The 17,216-nt window shown below is 49.1% G+C and overlaps 1 protein-coding gene across 1 annotated transcript in view; it reads right to left on the minus strand.

The window, feature by feature from the left end:
- Positions 1-16,877, minus strand: part of ABTB2 (ankyrin repeat and BTB domain containing 2) — a 179,751-nt gene extending 162,874 nt beyond the window's left edge. Inside the window, exon 1 of the mRNA XM_059931367.1 lies at positions 15,585-16,877. Within this exon, the coding sequence (XP_059787350.1) occupies positions 15,585-16,467 (883 nt within the window). The 5' untranslated portion in view covers positions 16,468-16,877. The remainder of the gene's footprint in view (positions 1-15,584) is intronic.
- Positions 16,878-17,216: the final 339 nt, after the last annotated feature.

Here is a 17,216-nt window from a genome sequence, read left to right on the forward strand (position 1 = left end):
AGGCAACTATTTGCCAAGAGGAGTGCAAGTTACCCTTTAACCATGGGTGATCTGTCAGTGCCAGGGAAGCCACACAAAGGACAAGCGTTTGGTCAGCCTGGGAGGGCCCATGGTGGGGCCCACGCTACACAAATGTCAACACGATGATGTAATATCCTGGCCCTTGTCCTTCTTTTCTTGGAAGAGTCTCATTGAGGGTCGTGCCTCCTTCAGTAGAACCATGAACAGAAGGAAAGCAGGGACGTCACCATTGCTCAGTAGCATTTGGATTCCCCAGATTTAAACCCATCTCTTCTAACAATTGTGATGAAAATTACTCAAAATTCCCTAAACATGCTTCCAAGCCATTTGGATTTCATTACAAGCGGCAGATTTAGCACATTCTGGATGTGGGTAAATGAGTGGCAATTGCATAACTACCTGGGCATTTCATACCACAAATTAATCCTATAGAAATAATCCGATTCTGTCTGATTATACTGTTTGACTGGTGGTGCTGGTTGCACAGCCCAAGCCAGCAGGAGGGAAGCAGGCTGGTGGTTACCAGGTGAGGTACTGAAATAACAACTGCACAGTCACGCTTTTCACCCCCACCATCGTCAAGAGAGAAAGAAGGAAGGAAGGAAAGGAAAAAAAGAAAAAAAGACCAAGTGGAGGCCCATGATATACAAATGTAACTTAGACATTCATTTAAAGAGTTAACATTCACTTAAAGACCACTTCTGACTAGACAGCTAACATTGTACATCCTCAAGTAGAAAATGCAAACAGCACCTAAAAGTGAAAGTGCACCAAATGCCATTGCCTTGAAGCAACTGGCATGCTCCTGGTGGTTGCCATGTGCCAGGCACTAGGCTAAGGGCTTTATTTTGCATTTAATCCTCACAACCACCATACCTGGTAAGCTCTAATATTGTCCCCATTTTACAGATGGGAAAATTGAGGCACAGAAAGGTTAAATAACTAGCTGTATGATCTGGGCAAGTGAGTAGTGCAGTCAGGGTTTGAACCCAAGCCCCAGGTGTGAGCAAACATCCTCTCAGGCCCCTCTACCCATCACATCAGTGAGGCCTCTCTTGGTCCTACTCTTCGCAAGGGATACTCCTTTTAAAGCCATCCTCTGCCAGGATTCCACTGAGAGTTCTCTTAGGCTCAGTCCTCACAGCAAAGGATGCAAAAGGACCACAGGGCATGTGAAGCACTAAAAACCTTAATCTCTTGGGTAAATTTCAAGTTCCAAGGAGCCACAGATTCTGGCAGGAGCTCTCTTGGTGGCAGCTCTCCAAGTGGACGTGACAGGCTGGCTTTAGGCAAAACACCTCTGAAAAGAGTTCCCCTCAAACGGTGGGAGGAATAGGCGGTTCCTGAATGAAAGTGAGCTCAGAAGAGCTTCTAGTTCAAACAAACATCCTCTGACTTTATGACAAGAGGTCATCCAACCAGCCCAGGAGGAAAGAAGAGACTTGGAGGAAAAAAGTAGAACTCAAGTTCAAGTCCTACTACCCTTAGTAGGAGCAATAGCAGAGACAGTAGCAATAGCTTTCCCCCAAGCCTGTTTCATTGCCTTGAAAATGGCAACAATATCTACCTCGGGAGAGGATTACTGCCTGGCTCAGATGAGAAAACCCATGAAAAACTCTGTAACACATGTAAGTTGTTACTATGTGTCAAGCATTCTGCTAAGTGTTTTATACATATTTTGTCATTTTGTTTAACCCTCACAAAATCCCTGTGAGGGATTTTAGATCACCATTTACTTTTAGATCACCATCTCACTGATAAGGGACAACTTCAGAGGCTGATTTGCTCCAGGCCATGCAGCTTGGAAATCATAAAACCTGACCTCGTGTCAAGGGTCCAGAGGTTAGAGCCACACAAATCTATGGCCTTAATCTCCACATCCATGAATCTTCTTGTTTCTGCACAGAGGGCTTCAGAGAGGCTAGAGAATGGTTAAAATTTTGAGACCTCTGAAAACCCAGAAAGCTGGCCCCAAGTGACCAAGTGATGACTCACTCTAGTGGCCACGTGTCCCATGGAACTGTCTGCGATGATGGAGATGGTCCATAACTGCCTTGTCCAATCTGGTAGCCACTGGCCTCCCGTGATGAGTGAGCACTAGAAACGTCACGTGTGCAACCCAGGAACTGATGTTTTAACCTTACTGAATTTTTATTAAATTTCAATAGCCTCACAAGGCTAGTGTCTGCCGTGTTGAATAGAGCAGTTTCTCTCACTCACAGTATGTCAGGTGTCCTGGCTCCCACTCCAGGAAGGCTGTAAGAAAACGCATGCTTCCCAGGGCAGGCCTTAGTGTGAAGGAATAAAATAAATTCTTCCTGCCCCAGAGCAAACACCATCGCTATGATTTTGGAACCTCTGCAGCTGGAAGAGAGAAATGATAGATTCCAAAACAAATGGCCTCGCCTCATTTTTTTTTTTCCTTTTAAAAGAAAAAAAATGAAATGCGTGGAAAGTCCTTGATTAAATTACTTAGGAAAGGCTGTCACTTTTTCAGGTGACAAATTCCTTCGGCTTATGAAGACACAAGGGCTAAAATACGGTGGAAAGAAAAAACCAGAAGGTAAACAAGAAGAAGCCCGGCATTCTCTAAGGTGTCATAAATCAGGAGGGAATAGACTCAAGAAGCTAACAGCTTCCAAACGCTCTTTCTCTGAAACTATTTTAAGCAACCCACACAATCTCTCAGAGGTTATTTCATTCACAGCAATAGAAGAGAAGCAACGTGCTTCGCAGAGTATAGCTTTAAACTTGCAAAGAAACAAATACCTACACCACAGCCCTCAGGCCTGTCAGGTCGGCCACCCCTCTGAGAAATGTTACTATTTTAAGGCACCTAAATGGCTCAGTTGTTCAGAAGCTGTGAGGGATGCTTTTCCTCTCACCCTCTTGGACCAACCCATTCATCTCTTTGCTCAGGAAATCACTGCATGTGTTTCATCCCCACCCAGGCGACTGCCGAGGACAGAAGTAGGGGAGGACAGAGGCAGCATGGCAAGTGAGGAATGGTACCCAACAGACCTTGGTTTGAATCCCGCGGTGTCATTTACCAGCTATGCTACCTTGACCTCTCTGAGCCTCAGTCTCTTCAGTTGTCAAATGAGATTAAGAAGAATACATACTTCATTGGGTAATTATAGAGATTACTCAATATTATACACATGAAGCACATAGCATAGGGCTGGAACTTTGTAAAGGCTCAACACATGGCAGGTATGTACTGGGGATCAGAGCTGGCTTCTCTGGGTAGGGAGGGAACAGGATGTGGTTGAGTGGAGAATCCAGAGTAAGGTTGCCTGGGTTTAATTATAATCTCCACCTCTCGTTAGCTGTATGACCTTGAGCAAGTGACTGAACCTCTCTGAGCCTTGGTTTCCTCCTCTTTAAGATGGAATTAATATCCCTCATTTAGCAGCGGGATAAGTAACATTATTACACGGTGCCGCTGCCATTCTAGATCTAACTTTGCTCTTTTCATGCAAATCTAACAGTTCAAGCTTCTCTTGGTTGTTCTTTGGTAATCCCACCAGAGGAACAAGCATGGCTATGAAGTGAAGGAAAGTCGCCATCCTGGGTGGGGCAGAAATGAATGCTCCAGAACAATGATTCTTTTACCATGAATAACAGCTAATGTCTCAGTGCTCACTGAGCACCAGACTCTCCCAAGAACTCTACCCACATGGTCTGCGCCCTACTCCAGATAATTTATATCAGAATTTCTGGAGGTGGGGCCTTAAGACACACACGCACTTTTTAAAAATTTTTTTAAGCTCTCCAGGTGATTCTAATGTGAATCCAGGGTTCAGAGCCCCTGAAACAACTCTAAGTTCGGAACCATGGTATACCCATTAAACAGAAGAGGAAAACTGAGGTTCAGAGACCTCAGGCAGGCAGGGGCGACTCTCAAATTCCATCTCTTAGCCACCTGTGCTACCTGAGGAGCAGAGGTCAAACTATTTCACAGGCACCTGGAGCCTTCCAATGCCTTTCTGAGACTCCTCCAGGCCCCTGTGCCCTCTCAAAGCACCCAAGACGGTTCTCTTTCTGGCTAAATTTCTGACCCAGACTTGACCTCCAGGAATCCAAAGCTGCCTGGAAATGGAGACTCGCTTTCCCAGACCTGAAGGACCCATGCACGAAGTCACAGCAATCCACAGAACAACTGGAACTAATTAAACAGACCCCATGCTAATGACGGGAAACTGTGGATTTGATGATCTTCATTAAAGGCTGCTGGTTGTCTGTGAAGAAGCTAGAAGGCAAAATTTAGGGGGGCTCTTAAGGCCATCAACCAAAGAATTACAAGACTGAAAATTAAATCTCCACTGCCTGAGGCCCTATCCAGCCCTGCTGCATGGCGCCTACCATTGGGAAAGGCAAAGGAGGGCAATGCTTCAATCCATCATGTGATTAAGGAGGGAGGCCTTTCCTCCCAGTTAAGGAGATCTGGAGGCCACCCTCCTGCTCAGTCTCTCTCTATATAAAGTTTGAGACAAGCAACCAAAACCACACTCAGATCGCTGGCTCAGCCCTCCTTCTTCCATAGATAGCTGTTCCACTTTCAATCAACGGCCACTCCCCCCTTTCAGTTGCTCAGATCATAAACCTGGGTGTCACATGGATTCCTCTCTCACCCCTCACATCTAAGCTGTTGGCAAGTCCCGTTGGCTTGAACTTCAAAATACATCCATAACTTCCTCAACTGACACCCAAGCCACCATCCTCTCTCACCCGGATTACTGCAAAAGCGTCCGGAGTAGTCGTGCTGCTTCCTTCCATGCTTGATGCTACTGTTCATTTCCAACACGGCAGAGAGGGTGATCTTGTTAAAATGCAAATCCGATCACATCATTCCTGGGCCTAGGCCCCTCCAATGGCTCCCAGCAGACTCAGAATTGAAAGCCAAGGCGCCACACAGTGGCCTACAAGGCCCTACTTGACTAACCACCCCTCCCTTCCCTCTCCAATTGCATCTCCTACTACGCGCCCTGCTCCCCCTCACTTGCCCCGCCAGCCTCCTTGGACCCAATGTGCACTTGCTCCCTCTGTCCAGAGCTGTCTTCTCCAGCCTGGCTGGCCTCACTGTGACTCCTCCAGCAGGTCTCACCCTTCCTCATGATCCACTGGGCCTACACCCTCCCCTCCTTTGTGTCTCTCATATTCATCTATTCTATCACCATGCACAGTAAGTCCTCAATAAATATATGCTGAATAAAAAAGTAGAGGCAGCCAAAACTTTTAGCCTCTCCCTGGATCCTAATCCCAGACCCTCCCACTGTAACCACCGTCTGTCTCCTCCAAGACCAACATGGTAGAAAACCCAGGATACTTTACAAGCATCCGCTGGACAGGTGGGGGTCCCTGTAATGCCTTTGCAGAGGCAGCTCTACCCCAGAGGCCCTCTCACCTGCTACTGAATTGGGTCTCAGCATCGTCCTGGCCTGCCCCGCTCCTCCTGGAAAGATTACATCCAGAAGAACAGCTGCAAACAACCGGCTTCCAAATGGTGTCCCCACATACAACGTGATTTACCCAGCTGCCGAGATGAGTTAAAGGAGCAGCACCAGGCCTCTGGTTTTCACAGAAGCCACTCTTTTTTGGCCACGTGTTCTGCCTTCTCCTGAACATTTTATAATCTTCAACTTGGGGACTTGTAGAGTGGAAGGGCTGGTGGGGAAGAGGGACAAGCTGCCCCACTCACCCAGCTCTGGTGGGGACCGCCCCAAGCCCTGCTCAAACTCTGTGACTGTAGTAAATCGGGGTTCAGAGCCCGTACCCCTTGGGGTGCTGAGCTCCCCTTCTCAGGCTTGGAATTCCTGGCAGCCTGTCATTTTCACTTACTCTCACTTTCCCTGCCTTTGAAAAAACGGCCCTGACAACTGCAACAAGAGCATTTAAAAATATCTTGCTGGATTATACTGCCCTGCCTTCTACATTCCTCACAATGTCTGTCTGTCCCACATAGTATAAAGAAGGGTATAGCATATTTAATTTTTTTTTTTTTTTCTAGCTGCTCCCTGCTATAAATATCCGAGGTCAGATAGGCGGGCTGCAAACATCGGCTGCATGAAGTCACCTCGGGGCCAATCTCACCACCAAGCAGGCCCGCCAGGACCTGGACACGGCTGCTGAGTGCTGGAGGGGTGGGTTGGCCAGGAGTAGACAGAACTCATCCTTCTGAAGCAAGTGGGGGAAGAAAAAACTCTAAGTAGAGTAATCATAGTTAATCCCAATATAAAAAGGACGGCATTTAGTCCCACTACCCGGACCATCCTCCAAGAGCACGGCCAGCTCCATCCTGGGCTGCTTCCTTCCCAAGGATAATAATTACAGGGCTCGACCTTAGGAAAGTGATTTCACAGTGTCCATGTGGGGTCTGGAAACATTATCGGAGATAGAAGGGCCGTTGGAGAATCTAGTCCAACCTCTTCACACCACAGATAAAGTAACAAAGAGCCAAGAAGATGGAGTGATTCACTCCAGGTCATGGAGAGGCCAAGCTCCAACCCAGAATCTTCTGGATCCACATCCTTCACTCTCTGAACTGGACTGTCCCAGACACTTGTGCACGTATACCTGCTTGGTCCGTGAACCTCGGCTTGTGTTTATGAACAGCTCTCCTCACAGCAAATATTGCTTTCCATATCTTAAAAGGTACAGACTGAAAAAAAAAGTTTTAAAATTCTCAGCAAAACTTGGCCTCAATTTTAGGGATGATTTTCATGCACTGAAAGACCTGTTTCACCCTCTTTGTGGTCCACTTTAATCTCTCCCCACCCCTAACCTTTTATCTCTGGTACTTCCAAGTTCAGCTTTCCTGTGTGATTTTTCCATCACGGGCCTGACCACCCCCCTCCCAACCCCCCATCCAGCTCACTTTTAGAAAGCAAATGATGGGTCCCAAACCATTAACCATAAATAACTACACACGTACTTTTGTAAAACGTTCATGAGATTTCTCTTTTCCAAGCGACAAATTCCTTTATAACACTGGGGTCAGGAAAAGGTCTAATACCTGAGTTATCGGCTAAGCCATTGATGACCTATCACATTTTATTACTGTCAGCGGAATTCAGCTGGACCCTAGGGAGTCCATTCCAGACGGCACTGAGCTATAAGCTGGTTCCACAATATCAAACATTTAACATGATGATTGAAATCTTTATTATCAATACTCTGGAAACAACTTCAGCAAGAATTAGAAGGTGACTAAACCTCTTTGAGAACTGAGCTGTTATTTTCCAAAATGATAAACTCTAAACTGGAAATTGAAGATATCAAGCCAGACTCACAACCAAAGTTCTGGGACCCTCTTACCCTGTTTTCTGTCCCTCTCTGCCTCTGTGTTTGAGAATCCTGCCTTGGCAAGAGTCAGTCCAACAGCCTCATTTAATGGGTGTGCCAGCCCCGACCTTCATTCCATACGGGGATTGCTTTGGCCTGAAATGCTATGTTCGGAGCCCTGCAAGAAACACCGAGTCAGAAGCCAAACTGCATGGGAGAAGCAAGGGTGATGGCAGTCTTGCTCTTCAGGCCCTCTCAGCCCAGGTTTGCTCGGGGAAAGTCTTCTTTCATTACTTGTACTGCTAGGACAGAGGCCAGGGGCATTTTTGAGGTCAACCTTTCAATCAACAAGAGGGGTAATGGGAGGTCTGGGGCTGTGGTTAAGATGCGCTGGGGAGCAGACACACTCCATTTCTGAATTATAAAAATGAGTTTTGGAAAACTCTCTTCCTGCACTCTGGCAGGCTGCTTAACATCTGGATAAAAGATGTGGGAAAGTTTTCCTCTTTACTGTGTTATCTGCCCTGCTCCTCCTCATCATGCATCTGAACCTTTCCAGCCAAACAGGGTCACTTGCCATTTTCCAACACACACACTCTGGCCTCCATGTCTTTGCTCACACCATTCCCTCTGCCGGCAAGCCTGCGTGCTCTCTGCACCACCTTCCCTTCCCTGTCCCAGCTCCACCTGCCCAAGTGCCCCTGGCTCACATGCCACACCCTCCACAAAGCAGCCCCAACTCCCTCCCTCACACCCAGCCAGGGCTCACCTCTCCCCTTTGAGCTCTCCAGTCACCAGAACTTCAAGGTGCCCATCTAAGGGGTGGACAGTATATCTACCTTACAGAGGGGCTTGGGAGGATTAAATGAAATAGCTCATGAAAAGCACCCCTAATGGGCAGTGGGAAAGATGAGGCCTCAACATAATCCCTCTCATTTGAATGCAGGGACCCCAAACTTCCTTGGAAGAATCCATGGAGATGCTCTGCTTTCCCTACTAGATTCTAAACTCCTTGACAGGCAAGATCAATTCCCATCCTCCTCCATGGCCTTGGATGTAGCTGGCGCTCGGCAAGTAGTTGATTAACTAGGCCGGCGTGGCATTCCTCAGGCTTACTCGGGCTGTGTTTCTGAAGCTTCTCTCCTCCCAATTCGGCAAGCTGCTCCAAGCCTACTGCCAAAGCTGCAAAACCATTTAGGCCTTTTTTAAAACAAGCAAGAAGATCACAAAGTATGTTTACATGACAGGCCAGCAAAACACAAAACACCTGCTGCCCTGTGGCTCAGGACTTGGCAGCTGCGATGGGCAGGGTCCCATAGCAGAATGACTTTGCAGGGCCTGGAGCGTTGAGTTTGCACCATCACTGTCATCCTGGCAGGGTCAGCCTTGAGCTTGGAGGGAGGGTCAGATGTCACTGCCCAATGCTAGCCCGCTTCATCTTGAGGGCAATAGAGCCATAACTGAGCAAGGTGCAAAGGTGCTTTTTCCAGATTCTGTAACTTCCTCCTACCTATTAGTCACCAAGGAAAGCCTTGTGACTAACACTCATCGCTCTGGGATTTGGGTCACGATCCTCCCCTGCACTAGAAATGCCCACTTTGGCAAAAGTGAACATGACTGGCTGCAAACCAACACAAGTTTGCAAAAACATAGCAGTGATTAGAATTAATATTTTATGTGCCAGGCACAGTGCAAAGTCCCTTACAGAGACTTTTAGTAAATCCCACAAACATCCTATGAGTTGGGTACTCTTTTCAGTTCTATTACAGAGCAGTGTTTCCTCAACCAGGGGTGATTTTGCCCCTCAAGGGACCTCTGTCAATGTCTGGAGACATTTTTGATTGTCACCACTGGCAGCTGGAGGTGGGGGAGGGAGGGTGTTACTGGCATCTAGTGGGTAGAGCTGGGATGCTGTTAAGCTTCCTACAGGGCATAGGACAGTCCTGCAACAAAAGTTATCCAGTCCAAAGTGCCACAGTGACAGGCTGAGAAATCCTGTTATAGAGGAAGAAACAAAGGCACAGCACTGACCTTGCCCAGGATCACACAACTCAAAAGGGAGGGCGCCAGGAATGACATTGGGCAGCCCTACCCTGTGCTATGTTCTCAGCGCTCAACCCAGAGGCAGCTCTGACATCCTGGGAGCAATGAGTATGCCCGCAGGCACAACCACCCGTGTATAAGAGCCGGTCCCTCACTTTATAGTCGGAGACTTGAAGCAACTTGCTCCAGGACTTTGTAAGAAGCAAGGCAACTTGGGGCCCAACTCAGACCTCAAAGCCAGAGCATCTCAGTGCTCGCTACGCGGATTCCTTCTCTCCCTGTGCTCCTGGCACTGAGATTTCAGCCGAAACCGTAGTGGACTCTGAGGAAATCAAAGGCCCCTTCATAAAGGCTTTTCCACCAACTCCAGAGCAAGTGAGTTGAGTGCCCTGAGGCCAGTGGCCTAAACACGGGCTCCCTTTGGGTTCTTTCCTCCTGCATGTCCTCCTTCTCCGGGCTGGCTCTCCCCGCTGTTAGAAGACAATCACAATGGAGGTGGCAGCTTTGCCATTCAGCTGAGCTTATTGATCGCCCAGCAGCTGACACTTGTAAGGCCCTCCCTGGGCGGCAGAGTTCCCCGCCCCCTCAGGAGCAGCAATAAAGGCTCCTTAAAATCGATGGCACCTGCAGGACACACTCTGGGACCGTCAGCAAGCAGCATTTAAACAGCCAATCACAGCATCCTTCGGAGGAAGATCCACACCTGGGCCTTGATGCCTGGTCTTCAGCTTGGTTGTGAAGATTCTCTGGCCTAATGGATGTAAAGAGCCCGGACGCAGCAGGCATTAACAAGCAAGATCTATAGCAGGTGCTGCTGTGAGTCTGACCCTTGCCTCCACTGGCAGGGGAAAAATACTGCCCTGGTCCTCATTACCCTTTGTTTCCGTGATTCTTCACAGAAACAGCACAGGCCTAAGGCTTGAGCGATATGGGGCTTGGTCCTGGCCCGGCCATTACCAAGCTGTGAATCTTGGGCTCCCAGAGACCCTTCTGTGAAAGAGCATCCCATCGATGGATTTTTATGGGCACTGGGCGAGATCCTAGATAAAAAGGTTTAAGGACCTGCGCAAAGGTTAGGCCTATTATTACAGCTGTAGAAGTGTGGAAACAGAGGCCAAAGCATTCACCCACTGCCCTACTTGGGGAAGGACAGGTAGTGATGGGGAAATGGGATAAGGACCAACCTGAGGATTCGCAGCCCAGTGTCTCTGGCTTATTTTATTATTTTATCTTTATTGGAGTATAATTGCTCTACAATCTGGTTTATTTTAGAACCTTAGGTGTTGTCTGTGCGACCCAGGAATGTCTCGGTAGTTGATTGCCTTAGTGCCATCCTCAGATTGGAGGCAGATGGGGTGCAACACAGATGCACCCTCTTCTAAGCAATAGTCATCAACAAATTGCCCTCTAGGGCAGCTCTGCAGGCAAGGTGGGATTGGTATTGCTATTCTTAGGGGAACTGAGTGCCTCTGTCTTTCAACTCAGTCTTCCTGTGGATCTATCTGTTGCCCATCAGACTTCTGCTGTGAAACGCCCACTATGGGCACTGCACACTGAAGGAAGCCCCCCTCCCCACACCTGAAATCCCTCCCATTTATCTTTACTTAGCACAGGTGACCTTGGAAGCCCTGCTCAAAATTAGGGGATCAAAAGTTTGAATGACGTCCCTGTGGTTTGGGTACACTCCAAAACGCTGCCTCTATTCATCAAGAACTTGAAATTCTCTGCCATGGTAGAAACAGGGGAAGGTTCTTCTGAGGGGGCTGAAGGATTTCAAATGAAGTATCTGGAATTGAACATTTTGTATTGTGGGATCAATCATTGGCCTGACTGCCATTCATGGAGCCTCTACTGTGTGCCAGACCCCATGTGAGGCACAGGGGAGAAAGTGATACCTTTGAGTCTACAGTGTGATGGGAGAGACACAAACAGGAAACAGTTCAAGAATCTGCCCTGAGTGCTGTGGAAATTCACAGAGAGGTGGCCCTTCAGTCGGGCACAGAGGCAGGTAAAACCTCCTGGAGGAAACAGAACATCCCCGCCTGCCTTGTTCTTCTAACTACTTAAGGCTGGCTTGCATTTCTCAGGCATTCAAGGAAAAAAAAAAGTTTGCATTTCCAAAGCTTGCTTTGTTTCAGTTTTACCAGCTCTCTGGGCTTCAATAAAACAGTAAGAGAGGAGGGAAGCTGCCACCGCAGCCCAGACTACCCAGGTGTGGAAACTGATTAAACAGCGACTAGCGGCTCAATTAACCCTTGCTCCTGGAGTTGATTATCTCAATGGAAATCCATCCTATAATCTCCCTGTTAAATGAATTCTACAACTAGAAGAGTTTTCAGCCCTGCTGTAGATGCAGCCCTTTCATTTCTCGGCTGCAAATGAGATTGTTGGGACTCTGCCTCAGCTAATAAATAACTGAATAATTCAGAAAGGTCCTCAGTCACTTTTTTTTTTTTTTTTTTGATGAGTGATCCTTAGACATCAGCAGTATTGATATATTACCTACTACTAATGAAATTTCAGAGAGGCCCCCCTTGGCTGTCATTTAAATTAGCCCCAGTCACACTATCCTATTACTATGTTTTCTGTTGTTGTTAGTAACACTTACTGCTAAAAGTAAATCCCTATTTGTTCATTTTCTCCTTGTCTCCTCCATTAGTTTGTAAACTTCATGAGAGGAGGAACCTCCCCATCCCCCAACTTAATCCACAGCACTTTTAACTGTGGTGCAGGCAGGGTCAGTGCTCAATAAATATTTGTTGAATGACTGCAACTATTTATTAAGCATTTACTATGTGCTACGATCCTTAAATCTAGGATATCACCTAATCCTCATCAACCTTAAGAATTAGGTGCTGTGATTAACCCCCATTTAACAGATAACAAAATTGAGGCTTAGAATGGTTAAGAAATATGCCCCCCGGTCACTCATATAAACAGCAGAGGTGCGCTTCAAATCCTCACTGTGATTCCAAAGTTTTTGCTCCTTACCATTATGATAGAGCTACCTTCATGTACATCCTGGTTACTGCTTTGGAGCAGGAATATTCTCACCAAAATCTTATCATTTAACCTAGAGTCACCAAATGGAAGGGGATTTTCTCTAATGCCATGGACATTCATGAAAGCTTAGTACGAAAAGTGACCAAGAAGAAACCCTGAAGTGATGGCTCAGCATTGAACTGATGTACAACGATGAGAGAGAGAGAAAGTAGATGAGAGAAGTTTCTATTTTCTACCAGATCCGTGTTTATAAATATTGCCCTATTAAAGTGGTTTCTCTACTTCCCACAAGGAAGATATCATCACTTAATGACATTGCCCTGGGAACAGGGACATAGATACCAAATGAGCAAGCAATATATAACTCCTGCTGCTCTACGAAGCTGAGATCATGTTTTATAAACACCATAGAAATTTTATCATCCATCTTGGGCTGAGCGAAACCATATTTGCCCAGCACTCTGAGTAATGGATGGGATTAGATGGATTAGGGGTCTTAAATTCCTGGTTGGAAGACATTAAAAGTTTAAGAGCCCTATATAGCTGACTCAAATGCATGTGTCCATGCTGTATAATTAGCAGGCATAACAACAATAAATATATACTATAAAGGGAAGACCAGCAGGACAAGACTTCGAACCAGCACACTCCCTCCCGTGCGTAGCCATTTCCCACTTAGTCTTCAGCTGTATAGATGGTAACCTTGCTGGCCTCGGCTTATTTTAGTACAACAAAGGTTTAGGATCTCTCCATTTCTTTCCTAAGCAGTTTATGCTTCCCTGTGAAGTCAGCTTTGAGGCATAAGTAATTCATTGTGCCTCTACTAAACATTCATTTCACTTTGTCTAAAGAGACAATAAATCAGCCTGGTTATTGTTTACTGGAGCCACCCTCAGGTTTTCATGTATAAAAAATGAGCATCCATGTAACTCAGGGGAAGCGAATGGCCACCTGTCTTGCAGGAGAGCTCCCTGGAGACCAAGGAATGTATGGAGGGCCACGTTTGCTCGGAACATCCCAGAGATGTGTTGTCTGTCACATAGAGTCCTGCTGTCTTGCATGGCTTAAGAAGAATTGTTTGGGGTGGAGGATGGGAGGGAAGAGGTAAAATTATAGGGTCAAGACCCCATCCGGTGAAGAAAATCCCAAGGAGTGATGACCCTAGATAAGAAACCTAGGGCCCTTTGGGATAGCCCTTTAGTGGAAGACACCTGTGTTCTAGCAATTTCTCATGACTGCATTTTCAGAGGACCCTGGAGAGGCAGCTGCTCTTAATAGCCTCAGTTTACAGTTAGAAAAACTGAGAAGTTCCTCCACCTGAGGGGCACCAGTTCTGCATGAAGGGCATGTTTTTGTTTTGGCTTTGTTTCTCTGCCACCCATTACCCTCCTTCATTCTAGTCTGGTTTATAGGATTATAGGCCTTTGTTTTTTCCCTCAAGAGTCTTCACTTCTCTGAGTTCAGTCTGGGCCTCCCCTCAGCCAAAAGTTCAGAACGCTTCCCCCTGGGCTATGACAACCAGATGGAAATCCCCCTGCCCTCCACTTCCTCTCCTGGGGCTGTGTTCCCCATGCTGATGCCACAAACCTGGAGGGTAAACACAATTATCAGCTGTGACAATATCAGCTGAGATTCTGGACTGACCTCAACTCTGACCTAAGAGAAGGAAAATTAAAAGGCGAATGCTCTTCCTTCCATTCCAGGCCTCTCCTTTTGGCAGTGCCAGAATTAAAAACAAAACCCATGAAAGTCAAAGTCAGCCACACTGGTAAATGCAGACTGTCTTCAAAATGAGGCCTTAGGATGTCAAGTGCTCTCCTTGAAAATTGGACCAGTGAAAACAAAGCTGCTTCTTCTCCTTGAACTCTGGAGCCTGCCTGGGTTCAAATTCCACCCTGTCACTTAATATCTGTGTAATCTTGGGTTAATTATTTAACTGACGGGTACCTCGGTTTCCCCATCTGTATAATGGGGATAATACTATAGGTACCTACAGATTACTTAAGTTAACATATAAAGTGCTAAGAACAGTGACTGACACATTATTAAGTGCTAATTTAAAATTTTAGCTATTATGATTATGTTAAACCACATTTAAATATGACTCCCTTTATGGCATTCCAATACCCACATGGCCTCTTCCACTGACAACTTACTTGCCACTGAATGCTGCCCCCAAAATGGCCTTCCAATCAGATTGCAAGGATGTCTAGCCAAAGTACCATTCCAAATAACTGATGGTTTGCTGACTCCTGAAGTTGGAGTCTGGTAGGCAGTTTACTGTTGAATGTATGTCGCACCGTAACCTTTCAAGGGAAAAGGTCAAGTGCTTCCCTACCACCTTCTGCACTGAAGCTATGTCATCCTTCAGAGAAATGCAACTACCTAATGGTTTCTTTCCCGGACTTGACACCATGCCACTGCCCATCCCCCCACTCCTCTTCCCAATAGCGTGGTTTACTGACTGGGTCTTGGTTTCTTTCAGGAAAGTCCATAACGTTGTGCATTTAATATAATACAACACAGGGTTTTAATCAATTGCTCACTTGGTTGGTGACAGCTTTGAAAGTCAGGCCCTGGGAGCTAGGATGTGGTTCCCTTTCTGGGAATGGGATTCAGGAGTCACCAGGTTCCATCGCTCTGGGCACATAGAGTTAAGAACCCACCAGTACCACTCCACCTTCCAGGAGAGGGCCTGAAAGGCATGCTTCAGTCCAGCAAAGCCCAAGGTGGCAGCACCAAGGTCCTAGGCTTCCTGCTCCCTTCCTCCCATCCCACTTACCCAAGGCTCAGGTCTTAAGAGTTTGGGCCCTCTGGCTACTGCTACTGGACTGGAGAGAACCGGGACAGAACCACAGTCGAACTGCCCAGCTGTGGGGAGAGACGCCAACTATAGATCCGTCAAGCAAGGCAGAGAGCGACGGGGCAGTAAGCTTCACGCCAAGAGAGGTTCAGGGATGGCTTGGTCAAGAGGTTCAATCAGTGAGCAGCCCCCAGTAGCGACAACACGACGCAGAACAGAAAGTAGAAGATCAACCACGACTTTGCCCTCCAAAAGTCAGTCGCTGAAAGAACAATCTCGGGAAAGACCCTTTAATGAACTCCTCCACCCGTAGACCGAAAGCTTTCTCTCAGGTCTTGAATTTCCTTCGTCCTAGGAAATTCACCCCCTGGGTAACTCATGTCCGACTTCTCCCCCACCCCGTCCATGGGTCGGGGGCCCGCGTGCTTACCATTGGCGTTCTTGCCGCAGATGAGATGCTCATAGGGCTGCAGGACGCCCCAGAGCTCGGCATCATTGTTGATGACCATCTCCAGGGCCTCAACGGACACCTCCCCGCCTCCGGCCCCTCCACCGTCGGGGCTCTGGCTGGCCAGCACCCTGGCCCGGATCTCCTCCACCAGATTCTCCATGCAGGCGGTGAGCGAGATGGCCGCGTACTCGTGGATGCGCACGGAGATGCGGGTGTCCACCATCCAGCGGAAGAAGCGGCCAACCGAGAAGGTGAGGCCGCAGCGCGCCGACTTGCCCCGGCGCAGCCCGTCGCCCGCGCTCATGCTGTACAGGGACAGCGCCTTGACGGCGGCTAGCGCGCAGCTCTCGGCCAGCGCCCAGCTGTGCACCAGGCGCACGGCGCTCTGCACCTCGAAGCGGGTGCACTTGGCGTGCAGCACGCTCAGGCGCTGCGCCTCGCGGGCCACACGGATGAGCGCCCGGCGGAGCAGCCCCGCCAGGCGCCTAACCGCCTCGGCGGAGAACAGGGGCTGCCGCCGGCCGCCGGCACCTTTGCGAAGCACCCGGGCCACGTCTCCCTCGGTCCAGGGGAACTCCTCCAGCTCGGGGAGGCGCGGGCAGCGCGAGAAGAGGTCGGCCACTTCGGGGTCCTCGGGCAGCACCGTGTTCACCGTGTCCCAGCTGTTGTGGCGGCTGTTTATGGAGCCGGAGTAGCACCACCAGGCCGCCCCGCGGTGCTGCTGCGCCGAAGAGTTGAGCGCCTGCGAGTTGGACTTGGAGGACGAGAGGCTGAGCGAGCGGCACGAGTCCCCGGCCCCATACCCGGAGTCCAAGGTCAAGTCCTCCAGCGTCTTCAAGGTGGAGCTGTACGTCCCGGCCATGGGGAGCCTGCCGGGGGCGGCCTCGCCGAGCGAGGGGTGCTCACAACTCCATGCGTCCTTCCCCAAGTGGGCAGAAACAAGCTCTAGGCTCTCCGGGGCGCCCTCTTTCCTCTCGGCGCCGCGGGGCTCGGCGGCCGCATCGCCCGCCCGCCCACCCGGCGGCCGCGGGAAGGTGGGCGAGATTCGCGGCGGCCGGAGCCCCACGCTCCCGGCGTCTGGACTCGAAGCCGTCACTGAAACAGCTCCCCGCTGCTCCTCCTCGGCACTCCCCCTGGCCCACTTCAACTTCTCTCAAGCAAAGCGTCTATCTTCCGCGGAGAAGGAATCCCGAGAGAACAGGGCGGCGGCAGCAGAAGGAGGCGGCTCCGAGAGCTGTGCGAGTACAGGACCAACCGGCGAGGAAGCGCTCGACAAACTTCTGCGCGGCGCCGGCCGCCCGCACGGGCTAGGTACTCGGCCGCCACCGGCATGCAAATAACGCGGGGCAGCCCACCAATCATCGGCCGCGACGGGCAGGGGCTGCACCAATGATCTCCCACAGAGGCGGTCACTATGCAGATTTCACTCCGCCGCGGGTAAAACCCCTCGGCGGCGGAGGCGGGGCTGGAGGCCGAGGGCTGGTAGAGCTGACGGGAGGACAGTGGAGGAGGGGGAAGAGAAGGCGAGTGAGTGAGCTGGGAGGTGGGGAGCAGAGACTGGGAAAGGAGGGATCGAAACGTTAGGCTCGGGAGCTGACGAATTAAAGAAAA

Source organism: Balaenoptera ricei, chromosome 8 (assembly GCF_028023285.1).
Source record: "Balaenoptera ricei isolate mBalRic1 chromosome 8, mBalRic1.hap2, whole genome shotgun sequence".
NCBI classification, from domain to species: Eukaryota; Metazoa; Chordata; class Mammalia; order Artiodactyla; family Balaenopteridae; genus Balaenoptera; species Balaenoptera ricei.